The sequence below is a fragment of the Hippopotamus amphibius genome, chromosome 2 (genome assembly GCF_030028045.1).
Source record: "Hippopotamus amphibius kiboko isolate mHipAmp2 chromosome 2, mHipAmp2.hap2, whole genome shotgun sequence".
NCBI classification, from domain to species: Eukaryota; Metazoa; Chordata; class Mammalia; order Artiodactyla; family Hippopotamidae; genus Hippopotamus; species Hippopotamus amphibius.
Window position 1 is genome coordinate 82,990,506 of NC_080187.1, and position 16,273 is coordinate 83,006,778.

Below are 16,273 nucleotides of genomic sequence, written 5' to 3' on the forward strand. Positions count from 1 at the left end.
CTTTTTTTTTTCTGACTTTACATTAATTTTTTTATTGAAGTATAGTTGATATACATGCAAAATCTATTCTGAAAGTAAGTTAGCAGACATATAACCCATGAAGTAATAACAATACAACACAACACAGGCTTAAAACCTGGACTGAATCCTGAAATAACCCTCTATGGCCAACATTAAGACTTTGGAGAAATCTAAAAAACAAACAACTGAGCAAACAAAATACAAACAGGGAAATTCTAGAGCATGTGTGATCAGAGGGAACTTTTTTTTTCAATTCTAAAAAATTATGGTAGACTACACATAACAAAATTTACCATCTTAACCATTTCTAAGTGTACAGTTCAGTGGTATGAACTACGTTCATAACGCTGTGCAACCATCACTCCCATCCATCTTCAGAACTCTTTTCATCTTGCAACACTGAAATTCTGTACCCATTAAACAATAATTCCCCATTCCCCCTCCCTCAGCCCCTGGCAACCACCATTCTACTCTCTGTCTCTACACTTTTGACTACTCTAAGTACCTCATATAAGCAGAATCATACAGTGTTTGTCTTTTTGTGATGGGCCTATTTCACTTAGCATAATATCCTCGAGGTTATCCATGTCATAGCATATGTCAGAATTTTCTTCCTTTTGAAGGTTGAGTAATATTTCAGAGGGAACATTTTAAGGGTATTTCATTTAATTTGCAGGAATCTAAATTTTCCTATATATTTAGTCATGAGCAGAGATTCTCTGCCTTGAATGTGCTGAGGCCTTACTTTATCAGATTACTCTATATATTCCTATCTTTACAAATTTCTGTCTCCAGCCTTACATAACTCTTATATTCCCAGCCACGTGTTTTAAGATTTTATAGATACAGAGCAACAGCTGGAAAGAGAGAAAAGACTTTTATACTCAGACCAAAAAAGAAAAAAATGTCTATGGGGATAAAGAGAGAAAAAGATAGACATCTTTTTCTAGCTGGATACCAGCTATAGCTGTGGACAAGACAAGAGTTAGAAGTTCCTCAGTTCTGGGCACAAAAAATACTTCATTATAGTCTAATTCAGAGTAAATCAGAATGAGGACTTAGCAGCTGCCTGAGACCCACAGAGAAATAACCAGAAATTCCAACCTGCTGGTTGTTCTCCACTAACAGTCGAAGCTTGTTCATAATATCTTCAGCCTCCACAGCCTCAATAATTCCGGCGCTGAACGCAGATGTACATACACAGCTGAGGGTATAGGCAAGGACCTGAGGAGAAAGGACAGCGGAAACACGTGTCTTCATGAGGGGAAATAAAAGAACATGCTTCAGTTGACACGAATATTTTGTCGAATGCGTCCCTGGGATAAGGCCTGGATTCGAGTACACCCACTACAGACTAGGCATGTTTTGCTGCCTAACTTACATTTCATAACACTATTACGAAACGGGGGTCATGATGCCTACTTTTTGGATAAAAACACTTAGCTAGCAAGTGACAGAGGCAAGATTCAAAACTTGGTCTTTAGACTCTAAATCAAAAAGTTTCCTCAACAGTAGAAGTAGACTTTCACCACCAGTGGATACTACTAATGGCCATGTGCTCTGATCCAAGGCCAAACAGGAGAGGAAATTCAAAGAAGTGAAATGCTGCTACATTAAGATTCCCTGCTAGAAGCAGTGGAGCATGATGGACGAGGAAGGTCTTAGAGTCAGATAAATTGTATAAAACAGCGATAATACTACGTACTTCATCGCACTGGTGTGATTTTAATAAGAAAATGAATAAGTAGATGAATAAAAGACCAAATTATAAATTTTTTAAAAATGTTGGGAGTAGAAACAGAATACTCAAAGTTTATATCCCAAATTGACCACTGACTGGCTAAGTAACTTTAAGCAAGTCACTCCATCTAGTTGAGCCTCCATTTTTCCAAATCAAGGTTATTCATCCCTCTCTGCTACGCTGCATTTTCATGATGAGTCCCTCCCTCACAAAAATGTTGTTAAGACAAAGTAGAAATGTTTAGCTCCTCACATTGGTTGATACAGCATGAAAAAAAGAGGTGCTTTCTACGGTAGAAATTGGATAACATAAATCAGAGGGGAGGAACAACCAAAACTGCTTGCTCGAGGCCGTCTAAATCAAAACATCAAGGCAGACAGATGCAACAATTATAAAAACCTTGCCTTCATTTATTAATCAAATTGCTCCTCGGTTGCAACATTTTCTCCTTTGGCTTACAAAAAAATATGTACTTTCCAATCGTGCTCTGCAACGCTTTAAAAATGGAAATGTGGTGCACGTCTTAGAACAAAACTTCAACCCTCTGTGCCCCAAAGAAATTCACTGATTCAACAAGTCCTATTGCTGAAAGCAGAGGAGCTGAGCGGGGAAACACAGCAGCCATTATGTGCTCATCAATAGCTTGTGGGCAGGCCGGGGGAAAATAGGATCTGCTCTAATGAGAGGGAGAATCTGGCCAGGCCAAGAGGTCGGCCCAGGCTCCTCCCAGAGCGAAGAGCCTGGCAGTGGTGCAGCTTCACCTGGGCTCACAGACACACAGGCCTCAGATGTCCTGCTCGACCCAGTCAACACACAGACCGGAGCCCGGGATCCCAGTTCTGCATATTTTTATGCCATCACAGAAAAATCTTTTCATTAAGTGTGGTAAAGAGAATTTCCTCAATAATTTTTCATGCTGGCGGACACTAAAAAAAATCAAATGCCTTTTCGATCTGCAGTTTCTTAAGCTTATTCCTGGCCATTTCTTAAAGTTATATTTGGCTTGAGCCTAATTCTAAAAATCTCCATTTAACCTTCCTCCAGAAATTGCAGCTCTTCTTAGAAACTGCCTTCTAGTGATGCTGGGTTAGGTTTTTGTATTCACTAAAGGCTCTTATCTTATATGCCACATGTACGTCTACATTGATTTAAACAGCTGCACTATTTGAAAACCTTATGATCTAATATAGGTTGTTTGCCACTCAGATTTTCTCCTTAGCCCAGCTGAAATTGAGGAAGGATTTAATTTCAGAGTTACCAAAACAGAAGTAGAAAATAAGCAGCAAGAGGAAAACAAAAGCCAGAAGAGGGAAGGAAACTGGAACCGTGGTCTCCTACCTCCTGAAAGGTTCTGCTCTGGCTCCCGCTGTCATCTAGGTACGCGGAGAGCTTCCGGAGTGAGGCTGCCACGTGAACTCGTGACTCTGTTTGGCTGCTGTGGCTCATGAGGGACAGGACAAGTCCAACTCCCAGTATACAGCCCGTGCTTGGATGCCAAAAAAGACGAGGCGTGAAAACCACAAGAAATCCACATCATCGCTTTTCACTGATCGTGGGTGTTACCAGCGCTCTACAACCCATGGTGAGATGGCTGGATTCTGACTCTGCTGCCTGGTACACAGGTGTAAACCATGAGCCCCCCCATAAGGATACCCACCATCAAAACATGTCCATGGCCCATGCCAGTGCTATGTACCCAATGGAGAAAAGAAATAAATACATGACACAGTTTGACGTAAACTCTGTATGAGAAGGAGGCACAAAAATCAGTCAAACCAGTTCTACCTCTGCACTTAGAGAGATGCTGTCGTCCTCTCTCCACTGCCTGCCCCCCACCCGCTGCCCCCATCATGCTGAGTGCACTATGGTTAACTGCATAAGGAGAGAAACGTCTAAGCTTCAGGATGTGAGCTGAGGACATATGACTAATAACGGGGGGAGAGGAGGGTGGGTAAATGCAAGGCATGATTACGAGGTACTGCTAAGTGCTTCATGTTTCCTAGTCAACTTCAACAAGTGGAATTTCTGTCTCAAAGAAACTGTGTATTTGTCTGTGCACAATGACATTAATCCTCTTCTCCCCTCTGATCCCTCCGAGTACCACTGGGTCAGGAGAGAAAACGGACAAATGACAGGCTTGTCAAAAGTCACCCCGTGTGACAATTCAATTGGAACCTTGGGCTTTGTGCCTCAATCCTCCTGAAAGAATACACATCCATTTAAAGAAAACGATTGTTCTCCCAGAAAACGGCTAGTGAGTGTGATGAGATAAATGCGGCTCGGGGGTAATTTTTTTACTCTTTTGAAAAAGGTTTTATCATCATTGTTGTTTTTCAAGTTGAGGAAATGCTGACTTTTTCAGAAATCATCCTCACTCTGGTTTGGCTTGCCTCTCTTCCTGATTTCTGCTGCTTAAGAAGACATTCCAGGGCATTTCTCCAATAACATATTTCAATACCCGTATGTTATGTCATTTTGCTCTTATACAACATCTATCTCTTTGGCTGGCGTCAAGACCTTCACATCATTTCTTGAACATGTTAGTTACTTCCCCTGACACCTCTGGGCCAACGGAGCTTCCACATCCAATAAGAGATACCCAAAAGGATGGAGAGGCTACAGGGTTTCGCTCAAGGTCATGCAGAGAGTTTGCAGCAGAGCACAGACAGAAGACGGGGTTTTTCTATTTCCAGCCTTCTGTTCCAACTGCCAAAGCCAGGGCCCTCTTGGCGCCCTGTGTGATGCCATGATGAGAAGGAAACATGTCTCAGGTGTGTTTTCCTGGGTTCTATCGCCTACCAATCTGGCATTAGGAAATCCTTTGTCAAGAAGCTACCGCAGCCATAATCCAAGTCAGGCACAACTGCTGTTCCAGCGTACATGAACTTAACAACAAGCTCAACTAGCATAATGCATATTTCAATGAGTTAAATCAGCATGTAACATCTGAACACTGTGTGCTTTTGAGACCAATCACATTTCTGAAAGAGGAAAGGCTGCTGTTGATTAGAATGGATTTAGAGTCTTTGTTTTCATTTAGACTCTACAGCAAAGTTTTTTTTGGCCACCTTCCTACATTGATGCATACAAAAACCTGAAATTAGACCAAAGATATAGTTAGACAAATGTGATTAATACTTTAAAATTTAACTTTTGCTCCCTCTTTGACCATGTAACTGCTATTTATGCTTAGGATTTCAAATGTTACTTCCTCAGGGATACCTTCCCTGGCCCAGCAGGGAACCTCTTTAGTATTTTCCCATAGTACCCTGTACTAATTTACTTCAGACAATTTTAATGATAAATTCTGATGAAGATTATTTGGGAACTGATTTGATTTCTGTCCACATCCTTCACTAGCCTATAAGCTTTATGAGGGTAGGTACCTTTTCTGTTTTTTCCTCACCACAGTATTTGTGGCACCTAGTACACTGCTTGACAGGGACAGGCATTCAACCAAGATTTATTGAATGCTGAAGAACTGACCAAATGCAGAGTTTCAAGAGAATCTAAAGTGGAGAGAAAAACTATAGGGGAAGAAAAAAAACCAAACCCCCGAAAAAAACCCAAGACTTGATTCTCACGTTCCGTTGGAGGCAAAATTTATGAGTGGTAAAATTCACTGAGTATATCATCCAAGATTCAATCAAGAAAATTCAATTTCTGTTCTTTGCCAGATTAATTTAAGAAGAGGAGTGTATCAAAAGCTGGTACAAGAGTGTAAAGCAATTATGTTCCAATAAAGAGCTTTAAAAAAAAAAAAGACGAGAGGTGTCAGGTTCATGAGGAAAAATGATTCTTCTCAAAGCTTACTTAACTACTGGGGTTCATCTTTTTCAAATAATAGACAGATATCTAAATCTTGCTTTCCTGGCTGTTCGGGGAACACAAAAATCTCTATCCCTTGGACTGACGTTTCACTTTTACCATCCCAAGGTATGTGGGCACAAAGGTCTAGAAAAAGACATCCCAGTTTCTGGTTCACATTTATCTAAAAATTATCACAGCAGAATTATTCTTGGACAAGGTTACCATTCACTAATGATTCTATTCATTGGTACAATGGTTTTTAGCTGACTGTTATAATATATGAATATATAGTCTAACTAAGTACATATGGATGCCAATGTAAATATGTTAGATTGGATGCATCCACTGACCTTCTGAACTATTTTCTTCTACTTTATCTAATTTGTTCCAGCATGCACCAAGAAGGTAGTCCTAAAGCTTCATTCCTGATGTTTCCTTCTGACTTCCAAATCTTCTGCATTTTAATGTGTGTATTTTTTGTCCTAAGTCTTAAAGATTCTCCTAGGTGCTTAGTTCAGCATTTCTACACATTTACCTCATTCTAGCTTCACTGTTCTACCAGCTCTACACCAAGAATAACTTGGGCAGAGACAGCTTTCGTATCTTTCTGCCCATTGAAAACATAAAGGAATTAAGTGCTGGTGTCTTGAACAGAGGAAACAAATTATATTAGATATAAAATTGAGGTTTTGGAACTGCTAACATAAACCTTCTATAAGAATACTAACAAATGATGAAGAGAATTTGAGTTTTAAAATTATATGCCCCATTATGTCATTACTTATTTGAATCTCTTATCCAAGTGTATTAAAATATCACTGGCAAAAAGAAATTATAAGCCTTAAGAGCTATGCAATTCTGCTATGTGTGTTGCTATATCAACTGGGACGTGATATATTTTTCTAAAATTAACTAGAGATGAATCTTCAATTCCCTAGTTTATCGTAGCCTATTCTGCCGATTAAGTACTAGGCTATCTAATAATTAGTTCTAATAACAGTTAACATTTGTATAGCACTTTGCCCTTTACAAAGTGCTATACAAATGTTATCGTATTTGTAAAAGCTCAACAGTAATTAACCAATGCTCAGGTCATTGATGGATAACAGGACTAGTTAGGGCTGTGAGGATTGCAATGGTGTAATAAGTACCACTAGATGGCAGCAAAATGTAAGTGATAGGACCCCAAGCACCAGACCAGGTGCTCAGTTCTCTCAGCAGGGACACATCCATTAAATCAAGGGAGCATGGTGACTTTGCTCTGGGTGAATTCTATCACTTGAGGTAGCACGCTCCTAGATCTATTAACTACCCCTGTGTAACGCTTCCAATATTTCAGGTGAGGGAGGACTGCCCCGGTCTCCTGCAATTTCACTGGACGGGAGAATACTTTATGCTACGAACCAGGTTTGGGCCTAGTTAGAATCTCTCTTTTGTTTTTAATGGTGGGCAACATCTGCATGTCAGAAAAAATAATCAACACCACACTGTCAACTGTCAAACTGCTTTCTGTCTATTGAAATGTGTTCTCCATGGCGTGCTAAGCAAGAGAAAGAAAGCTGGCTTTGAAGTCAGACTACCTAGGTTTCTCTCCAGGCTCTGCCACTTAGTGCGTGACCTTGAACCAGTCTCCTATCTGAGACTCATGGTTCTTTATCTGTAAACTGAAGTGATGATGACTCCTACTTTAGTATCAATATTTGCTTAATTACATGAGAAGCCAACGTGAAAAGGCTAGCACAAACAATATGGGGCTGCTCACTAGTATTAGTGGAACCCAAAACCAAAGAGAACTACCTAAGCACTGACACCCACAAAGCATTAGGAATGACAAAATACTAAACTTAAGTAACTGTAGGAAAAACACAGGTTGGAGAGAACAGAGGGAGGGTTTCTTGAAGGACCTGAGCTTTTAATTGGCACCAAAAGGTAAGCAAGATTTTGATAAATGGACAGGGAATTTCTGATGACCCTTTTCTTCTTGACTCTGCAGGCTCCATCCCCTGTGGAGGCCCACCTTTCCCTCTCCCAAACACACTTGCTTCTTAAGAAGGTAAAAACCAAGACAGAAGGTAAGCATGAAGAAATAAGAATCTTACTGGCATTAAAAAGTTAATTTTAAACTTAAATATGCTTAGACGTATGAAGTTTTTACATGCATAAGTACCCACACTTCAGATAATTCAGTTACCCTCATGACTCCCTACACTCACACAACCTTCCTGCAAATTAATGGAGTTAATATATGAGAGTCACTCCTGGTTGTTCCAACTGGCTGAAAGTCTGCAGCATGTTAATCACAATTTTTTCCCCCGACGTCATAATACCCCTAGCTACAGACATGTTGAACACCTTTGGGGGAAGGCAGGAGAAAGAAGGAAGGGGGGAGGGGGAGGGGAAGGGAGAGAAACTTATCTTACTCCTTGGTTGTAAAAGGCAACACCACCAACACATGAATTAGGCTCAAAAATCCCAACTCTTCATCAGCCCCCAAAACAGTTAAATGACTCCATCCCTTCCATTAATCCTTTTCTACATGTAAGAGACTTCAATCATGCCACCCAACTCTTTCTTTGCCCATACTCAAAACCACACTCTTAACATGTCATTTCATCTCTAAAGTGTTAAACCTTAAAGGGTGATAAAGTTGGGTGCCTGTCAAGGGTTCTTATCCAGCCTTAGCCTGCATGCGAAAGATCTCATAACTACCAGCTACCAAGTGAAGATCTGACTTTACACGTGATGAAATATGTGATACTTACAGTACTTCTACCATTTACGCTTTTGTTAGTCTGAATTTAACAGGCTAGATGCTATGAATGTAACTTTAGATCATAAGTTCCTAAAGGCCAGAAATTTAAACACTGATCTTTTTGGTAAACACTGACTTAATTCATATTTGAACAATGACCATAATAGCATGAAGTAAATAAATTAATAAATTGGAGGTTAGAGCTTATAGTCTGTTGAGTTTCCTAGTAACTTCAACCCCAGAAGATCCAAACGTGAGGTTCTAAAACATAGGGAGGTCCAAAAAGGTACGATGCAGGTTCTCAATGGTGTCAATATTTCAGAAGGCCAATAAAACTGTATATTTTCCCACACAAGCCACATGGATGAGTTGAAACATTCAATGTCTCACAAAACAAGTATGTTTAATAGTATTTTATGAGGTTTACTTTTCTGATTATTCCTTTTTTGTTTTTGTTGTTTTTCATGACTGGAATGAGAAAATAAACTAACTTTTAAGATATTTAGTTTAATAGACAAAATATTTAAAAAGCATAAAGTTTGGGTGGGGGGAGAGATCTATTAATATCGAGGAGGTTGGGAACTCCTGGTGTAACCTCTGTTTTCATTTCGATTCCTCTGACACTGGATTTCATAGGGAAATCTAAATCATGAGTCAAAGACTTTCTTAGTCAAATCAAATTCAAAGAATATTTTCAACAGCTCTTTAAAAAGGTTGCCATACATATAAGTACCCAGATAGATGTCTCATATGATAAGTACAAGACAGAATCTAAGGTATTGGTAACTTAATGACAGCCACAAAATGACATTTGTTGCTTCGTATGGAAACAAAGTGTCTATTTCTGAAACATGGCTTTCAGAACAAGTAAGCTTTAATCACAGATCTTTTATTACTACTGAAACCTCTGTGCAAAGGAATTCAAGACCGGGTCCTACAGATATTTCACCATAGAGTGTAAGATTTATGGCAAAGAACCAATCTCTGAGTATCAGAGAGGAAATGGAATCAACATACTTGTATTCAAGGCTAGTGTCAAAGCAACAATTTTCCAGGGCATCCAAAGACTTCATCAGAAGAAGGTTCATCTGTTGACCAGATATATCACTGGGTAAAGACCAAGAGGGAAAAATGAATTATTTAAAATCATTCAACTGTCCAAAATATTCACTATGTAATGTTTTTCTCTCAATATTTTATTGAAAATGAATTTCTTTAAAAAAATAAAAGTAGCAAATAACAATATTGATGATTCACATATATTCTGTAGACAGAGAAGCTGAGTCAGAGAATTTATTTGATAATTAGGTTTCTGAACATCATAATCACTCGCAATCAATAAACCCTAAAACTGCTACTTTTGCAAGTTCTCAGCTCATTCAATTTTAAATCACTGAGAAATAAGAACAAAGCTCAGAATTGAAAAAACAAAAATTCCTAGGAATGCTAAGGTGATTTTCTTCAGAATATTTACTAACCCATTAAGCTGATATTATTAATAATCATTCCAAATCTTTCTTGCAAAGACTATTACTTCTGGTTTCATGTCTCAAATACGGAGGCTTTCAGGTCTATTCTTTTTTTTTAAAGGGGGGAAAAACCCAGCCCTATATTTTTCTGCCTTTATACAGTAATTGATGTGGTTTTTGCAATTGTCTTGGTGAGAACTATGACTTCTAGGGTAAAATAAAACTTAAAAGGTAGCTCTACGTCTGTTTTTTCAGGCAGAGTTGTGGGCTTCATCACCAACACTTTATTATCAAGGGGTCCCTACATGTCAGCTCTCTGGCTGCTGCCTCAGACCATGCTGACTGGAATGCAGCCCGAGGAATGCCAGCCAGCCAGAGAGCACTTTAAATAATATCTTCTCCAATCAAGACTACAGTGGTTTTGCCTGAGGTGAAGGATTACATTTTGCAATGAGAAAACATGCACACAGGCACACACAATTTTAATAGCTTTAACTAAATAAGTCCTATTATAGTTGTTCTCTGGAGTAAAATATACTTAAATATCCTAAACAAATGCTAAAGAGATCCTACTAGTATCCTCTGGGAGTTATGACAGACGCAAGCTTTGGAATAACATGCTTTTCTGAATAAATTCTAGACTGGAATATAAATTCAGGAGATTTTTCATAAGTCTCAGCAAAAAAATTAAAAAAGGATTGAATGTCAAAATTATTTTCTACAAAGTGATTTTTCATTCTTGAGACCAAAATATTGTCCTGGTCCTTTTCTCTTAAGGGGCCATTTTGGGCCACTTATTTGATGTCATTGATTATTCAGTTAGCAGCCCTCAAAACACTTACTTTTAGAAAAACAGAAATTTTCTCCAAAAATGTCATTATCTGGTGAGCCTGCCATTATCTAGTAAAATATTTATTAGCACTAAAAGGCAAATATTTCAGATTCCTCTGCTCTATGAAATTAGGACGGTGGGAATGACCATGGATAATTATATTAATGGCTGCAGCACTAAACATCAGCCAGAAGGAGAATGTTATCAAATACAGGATCATTATGGCAAAGTTAAAATCTGCAATTATTCTGTGGGCACTCCACCTCAGGAAGAGCTTCCTGGTGTCCTTCCTCGGGGTTTCCTGCAGATGCAAAGTCAGGTAGGGTAGATAGGGGTGGAAGGCAATCTAGGAACCAGAAAGGATACTTTCGGGGAATCACCATAGGTTTCTCCAGGTAGCATGATTAAATTAACCACAAATGTAAGCTTGTCAAGCCCTAAAACCAGCAGCATCTCCTCCTAAACTAAGGAAGAAGGGAGCCAGAGCCAGGATAGGATGAAATGAGTTGCCTGGAATTAAACTGCCATGGCTCATTTTTAGTTGTAAAGCATGTAGCTTGAAAAGATACTGAAGAAAGAACACGAACACAGATGGTGAAGAGATTGCCATTTGTAGCACAGAAGCAAAGGGGGGAAAGTCATTTTCACGTTTTAAGTCTTTAAAAATACTTTGTGTTCTGTCACACACACAAAATATGTGACAGTCAATTCACATGCAAAGGGCAGCTTTTTGTTCATGTCCAGAACCAGACCTGTGTAACTAATACTGGTGCATAGAACAAAATGAATATTCTGGAAATGTTTCATTTATGATCACAAGGACTAAGCCAATCTTCCCAATCATCCGACAGATGTTTCCAAGGGCTGAAAATGATCATCTGAAATACAGTGTTTCCCTAGATCAATAGCAATTCTCATAAAAGTTTCACATATTGATGTTTGCACAAAATTATGTAAATTACAAATGTAAACTTAAGCACTGGTTTCAAACAGACATCTAAATATAGCATAATGTCATCCAATTTATCCACATCAACACCATTTCTTGCCTTTGGACAGACAACTTCTGCCAACCGGAGAGGCTTCAGGAAGCTAACATCAGAACAGAATGCCTCTCCCCGCTATCCCTACTATTTCCAGCGCAGGAAAATGGGGCTCAGATTCCAAGTCAGTGGCATCTAAAGATTCATGAGACTCAAATATTCATGTTGTACCACACTACAATCAATCTGGATACATAAAATTCTAAGATCAGTTATAAAATAAAGAATAAATATAATGAGCAACGAAACTAAAGTATATTCATGCATAAGAAGACTTTCCCACTTAGTGGAATTTTCCACCTGGGTCTTTGATATTCTATTACCTCCTTCAAGAGCAGAGCTAGCAGTCTAAAGATGAGCAGTCCAACTGGATAAAGCACACAGTTTAATACGCACAGATTAAGACTCTTTAAGGATTACAAAAATGTAGCCAGGGCACAGGATAAAAGCAATATTTAAAACTGGGTACATGCAGTTCTCAGGTGATTCAGTGATCCCCAGCACCCTCAGGCACGGGGATACCCCGAGATTTTCCTCTCATTTTATAGTGATATCCACAATGAATAAGCAACTATTTTCATCCTTGTAAACCAGAGGGAAGAAAAGCTTTTTAAAATGTATAGCACCATATGATTAGACTTTCCTCATGTCTGTTACACATGGCTTTCATTTAAGCATGAAATGAGTTTCAAGTAATCAGTCACTTTAAAAAGAGGAACCCTTAAAACACATTAATGTCTATGTGATGATATTTTAGAGAGACAAATGCATTCATAAAGGAGAATAAAGGATCAAGCTGCACATCTCAAAAAGTTAAGCACCACAAATTGCTCACATATAATGTGTGTGTGAGAGAGAGAGAGAAAAATCCTTCACGTAAGTCACAAAGAGGAAAAACAGGAATATTTTAATACACTGTACCTGAGTTTCTCCTCACACAAGCGAGAGAGAAACATCCCCAAAGCAAGGCCCATGTGGATCTGCACGGCTTGAGACTCATCAGCACTTGGTTTCCCAGGTAACCTGGCAGTCAGCATGTTCAGGATTTCCTCAACCTTCTCTTTGCAAGAGATGATGAAAACTGGCACAAGGAGAGACAAAGCCGTGGCGGCCGCAGAACGGGCAGTGGCACTAGCTGTGTTTTCACCAGAATAGGATTTCTAGCACATGCCAAAGAGAGAAAACAGGGGGTTGGTCTTTTGTTTAAAACACGAAGGACGCACACCTATCACAAAAGCGCTCTACAACAATACAAGCGTCTCCTAAATCCCCCCCAAAAATGTTTTTAAATAAATCTATTTCTGTGTATATCTGCAGGTTACCTGTTTACTCTCAGTAAAACAATTTGCTACTAAGCAATTGGTTAACTAATAATACCCTTTTAAATTGGAAAAAAACAAATTATAAGTGTCTTCTTTTAGGTGTGAATTCCCTCACTATAAAGCCTGAAACAATTTCAGCCTTTTGAAAGCCCACATGTGTATATAATGAAAAACCCCAAGTGAAGCTATCCAAGCTTGGAGAAACCACCAAGCCACATTATAAATGTCCAGAAAGCCAGGAGTTTTCTGGGAGAGAAGAGAAAAGGGGTTAGGGTGGGGGCAGTTCAAGTTCAGTTACAGAGGGATAAGTCTAAGTTTAGCACAGGGGCCTATTGGCAGATCTCCCAAAATTTTTGGTGGGAATGCTTCCCAGTAGATGGATTATATTCTACAGGGGGCTAATTCCTTTTAATTAAAAAGGAAGTTGAAATCCTAAAAGCCTCTGGTTACAAAGCAATAACCAGCTATTCGAAATGAAACGGAGAGCTCTATATGCGCCTTTCCTATATGTAATTATGGGAAAAGAAACGAATAATAGCCCTAATAAAATGACAGGGCAGCTGAATACGAACAGCTTCTACAAGAATCCTGTGTTAGAGAGCTCCACCAGACATTATATACATTTATAAATATGTCTCAAGTGGGGAAGAAAGCCCGTTTATCATTCCTCAGTATTACCCACTTCAAATTTTCAGACACACCATAAAGGCCGTGTTGTCCCTTGCAGTCAAAACACATTAAAAAGTGTTTTTAACTCTATGCTCATTTGCTCTCTAAGCTTTAGTACTTTAAGGATAAAAAGCAAGCATGAGCTAAGGGATTCTTTAAGTTAATATAGCACTATTATAATGACAACACTACTCAAAATGACCCAGCTGCTAGGACAAGGGAAATAAAGGAAGTGGCTTGTGAAACAGGGCTTTGAAAACGTATAATAATGCCAGAATCACAAAGGTAAGAGGCAACCCCCAGCTGGCTAGTAAAGACATTATTTTTATTGGATTGCAAGAACTAAGCAGCACTATTAGAAGTCTAATACAATACCCTGTCCTGCTGAATATCTGAACCAGCTACTGCAAAGACCTCTGTATAAGCTAATAAGTTTTTCATCCATCATTACAGAAATAAGAAAACTGACAGAAAACAAATCATCATAAGGAAAGTACTTCTTTGAGCAAAATCTACCTTTCCATTTAATTCTACGTTAACTAGTAAGTCATTTTTTTGTCCTCAAGTAGAGTAGAAAGCCTGGTTCCAGACCCTAAGCCCCAGATGGATACATACCAGGTCCTCCTAAGAGCAGGAGGACAGAGGCACACAAAATGTTGTACAAAGAAGACCTAAGGCAATGAAGTTTCAAGCTAAATTCGCGATCTTAGCAACAGTGCAGGACCTGTGCTATATTTTTATTCAAATCAACTGTAATCCTCTGCCACTCAGCTGATTGTCCCATGAGCCCTATAATTCCCTAAGCAATAGTTAGTGATAAGGCAGAACCAAAACAATTCCATGCAGATACAGAAATCGAGCATGCACTACAGCCAATAAAGGGAAAATGAAACCTAAACCAACACAGTGTGTTTTCAATTTGCTTCAACTCTTAGCATATAAGCATGAAGAAAGAGAATGACTAAGTAACAGGTGCTATTTTCTGGTCAACAATATTGCTTTGTATTTATAGAGCATTCCACGTTTTCAAAACATTTTCCCATAGATGATATAACTTGATCTTCACTACCTTTTGTAAAGGTGGCAAAACAATCATTTTTATCTTCACTTTACAGGAAGGGAAAATAAGATGATAGGTTAAGCAAGTGTCAGGTCAACAGTCACAAAATTAATACGAGGTGAAGCTGGAGCTACAATCACTGTAGATAATACTGTTCAATCACCTCATTTGATAAACAAGGACACAAAGGTCCAGACAGATTAACTGAACTTCCCCTGGTCACATCTCTGAAATGAAAAAAACTATGACCAGAAACTCAGGATCCGCCATCTTCAGCCAACGTTTATTTTACTTCTACTGTAGTGCTTGACTCTGATTACACATCAGAATAACTTAGAAAGCTTCCAAAATGCTGATACCCAGGACCCAGTCCTGAGCAAGTAAATCAGAGGTGAGGCCTACACATCAGTATTTCTTTTATCAATATGTACATACATTCTTAAAGTTTCCCAGGTGACGCTAATGTACAGCCAAGGCTGAGACATATTTAATGTACAACTAAGGCTAAGACGTAACACTATTAGCATGGATTTCATATGAACAATTGATATAAGAATCAACTCGAGTTTTCCGACCGTTTTTTATTTCTCAAACTTACATAATAAAACCAGGAGAAAAGTTGTCCTCTGGGTTGGTAATGGCTATCGACAATGACCAAAAGAGTATCAAACACCATGAAAAGCCACTCTTTCATTGAAAGGAAATTAGGTTGAACCTGCAGATGAAGGAAACCATGAAATGATAATGGGGAATAAAAAAACCTAAACATTATTTCTAGATCCTGCTTCTATATGAAAGAATGAAGTGTTATCATCAAAAACTAAACTCCACCTGTCAGGACTGCACAAAGTAGATAGGTATTTGACAGATACACAGCCTCACCTGTGCCCCAACATGCATAAGACTTACCTTTCACCTAAGACTTAGCAGAGGCGAGAGGATGGGGGCTGCAAAACAGAACAGGTCTAGGAGCTTCTCAGAGCTCTCCTGTGTTCAGTGAGGATAACATGGAGGTTAAAGGGAGAGACATGCAGAGAAGGTAACTCAAACTTTCCATTTCTGACCTGTCATTTCAATAAAGTAACCGAGAGAATGTTTTTACCATCCCTAGCGTTTCTGCTTACTCACGCTATACGTATCATTCAAGAATCATCACAACATTCGCCTAGCCAAGTAGGTATGAAAACGTAAATGATCCTCAGTTTGGAAAAGCAGAGGAAAGAGAATACGAAAAACAAAACAAAACAACAACAAAACCCAACTCAATAAAAAGAGAACTTGGCATTAAAAACCGTTCATGACCATGGATGTCCAAAAACATTCAACTCCCATGGTAACACCCAAGTGGTGCAAACTATAAAGGTCGATGCAGTGTTGGAATCCTTGCAATTCATTCCTTGAATCAAACAAGACCTTCTTCTTAAGATGTTTAGTTGTTGGTCAAATGCAGATTTGAACGGAGTTTGGAAATGTCAACTTTAATCAAATAATGAGGTCTTGAGTTTATATTGAATAATAGCCAAAGGCAAGATCATCGAGAATAAAAGCAAAGCC

At 38.8% G+C, this 16,273-nt stretch overlaps 1 protein-coding gene across 3 annotated transcripts in view; it reads right to left on the reverse strand.

Annotated features, from left to right (window-relative positions):
- FOCAD (focadhesin) overlaps positions 1 to 16,273 on the reverse strand; it is a 275,956-nt gene that overhangs the window by 45,047 nt on the left and 214,636 nt on the right. For all 3 annotated transcript variants that reach the window (XM_057720105.1, XM_057720103.1, XM_057720104.1), the window contains 5 exons: positions 15,318 to 15,434; positions 12,590 to 12,828; positions 9,342 to 9,431; positions 3,101 to 3,248; positions 1,126 to 1,245 (listed from right to left, as the gene is read on the reverse strand). In XM_057720105.1, the coding sequence (XP_057576088.1) occupies positions 1,126 to 1,245; positions 3,101 to 3,248; positions 9,342 to 9,431; positions 12,590 to 12,828; positions 15,318 to 15,434 (714 nt within the window). The remainder of the gene's footprint in view (positions 1 to 1,125; positions 1,246 to 3,100; positions 3,249 to 9,341; positions 9,432 to 12,589; positions 12,829 to 15,317; positions 15,435 to 16,273) is intronic.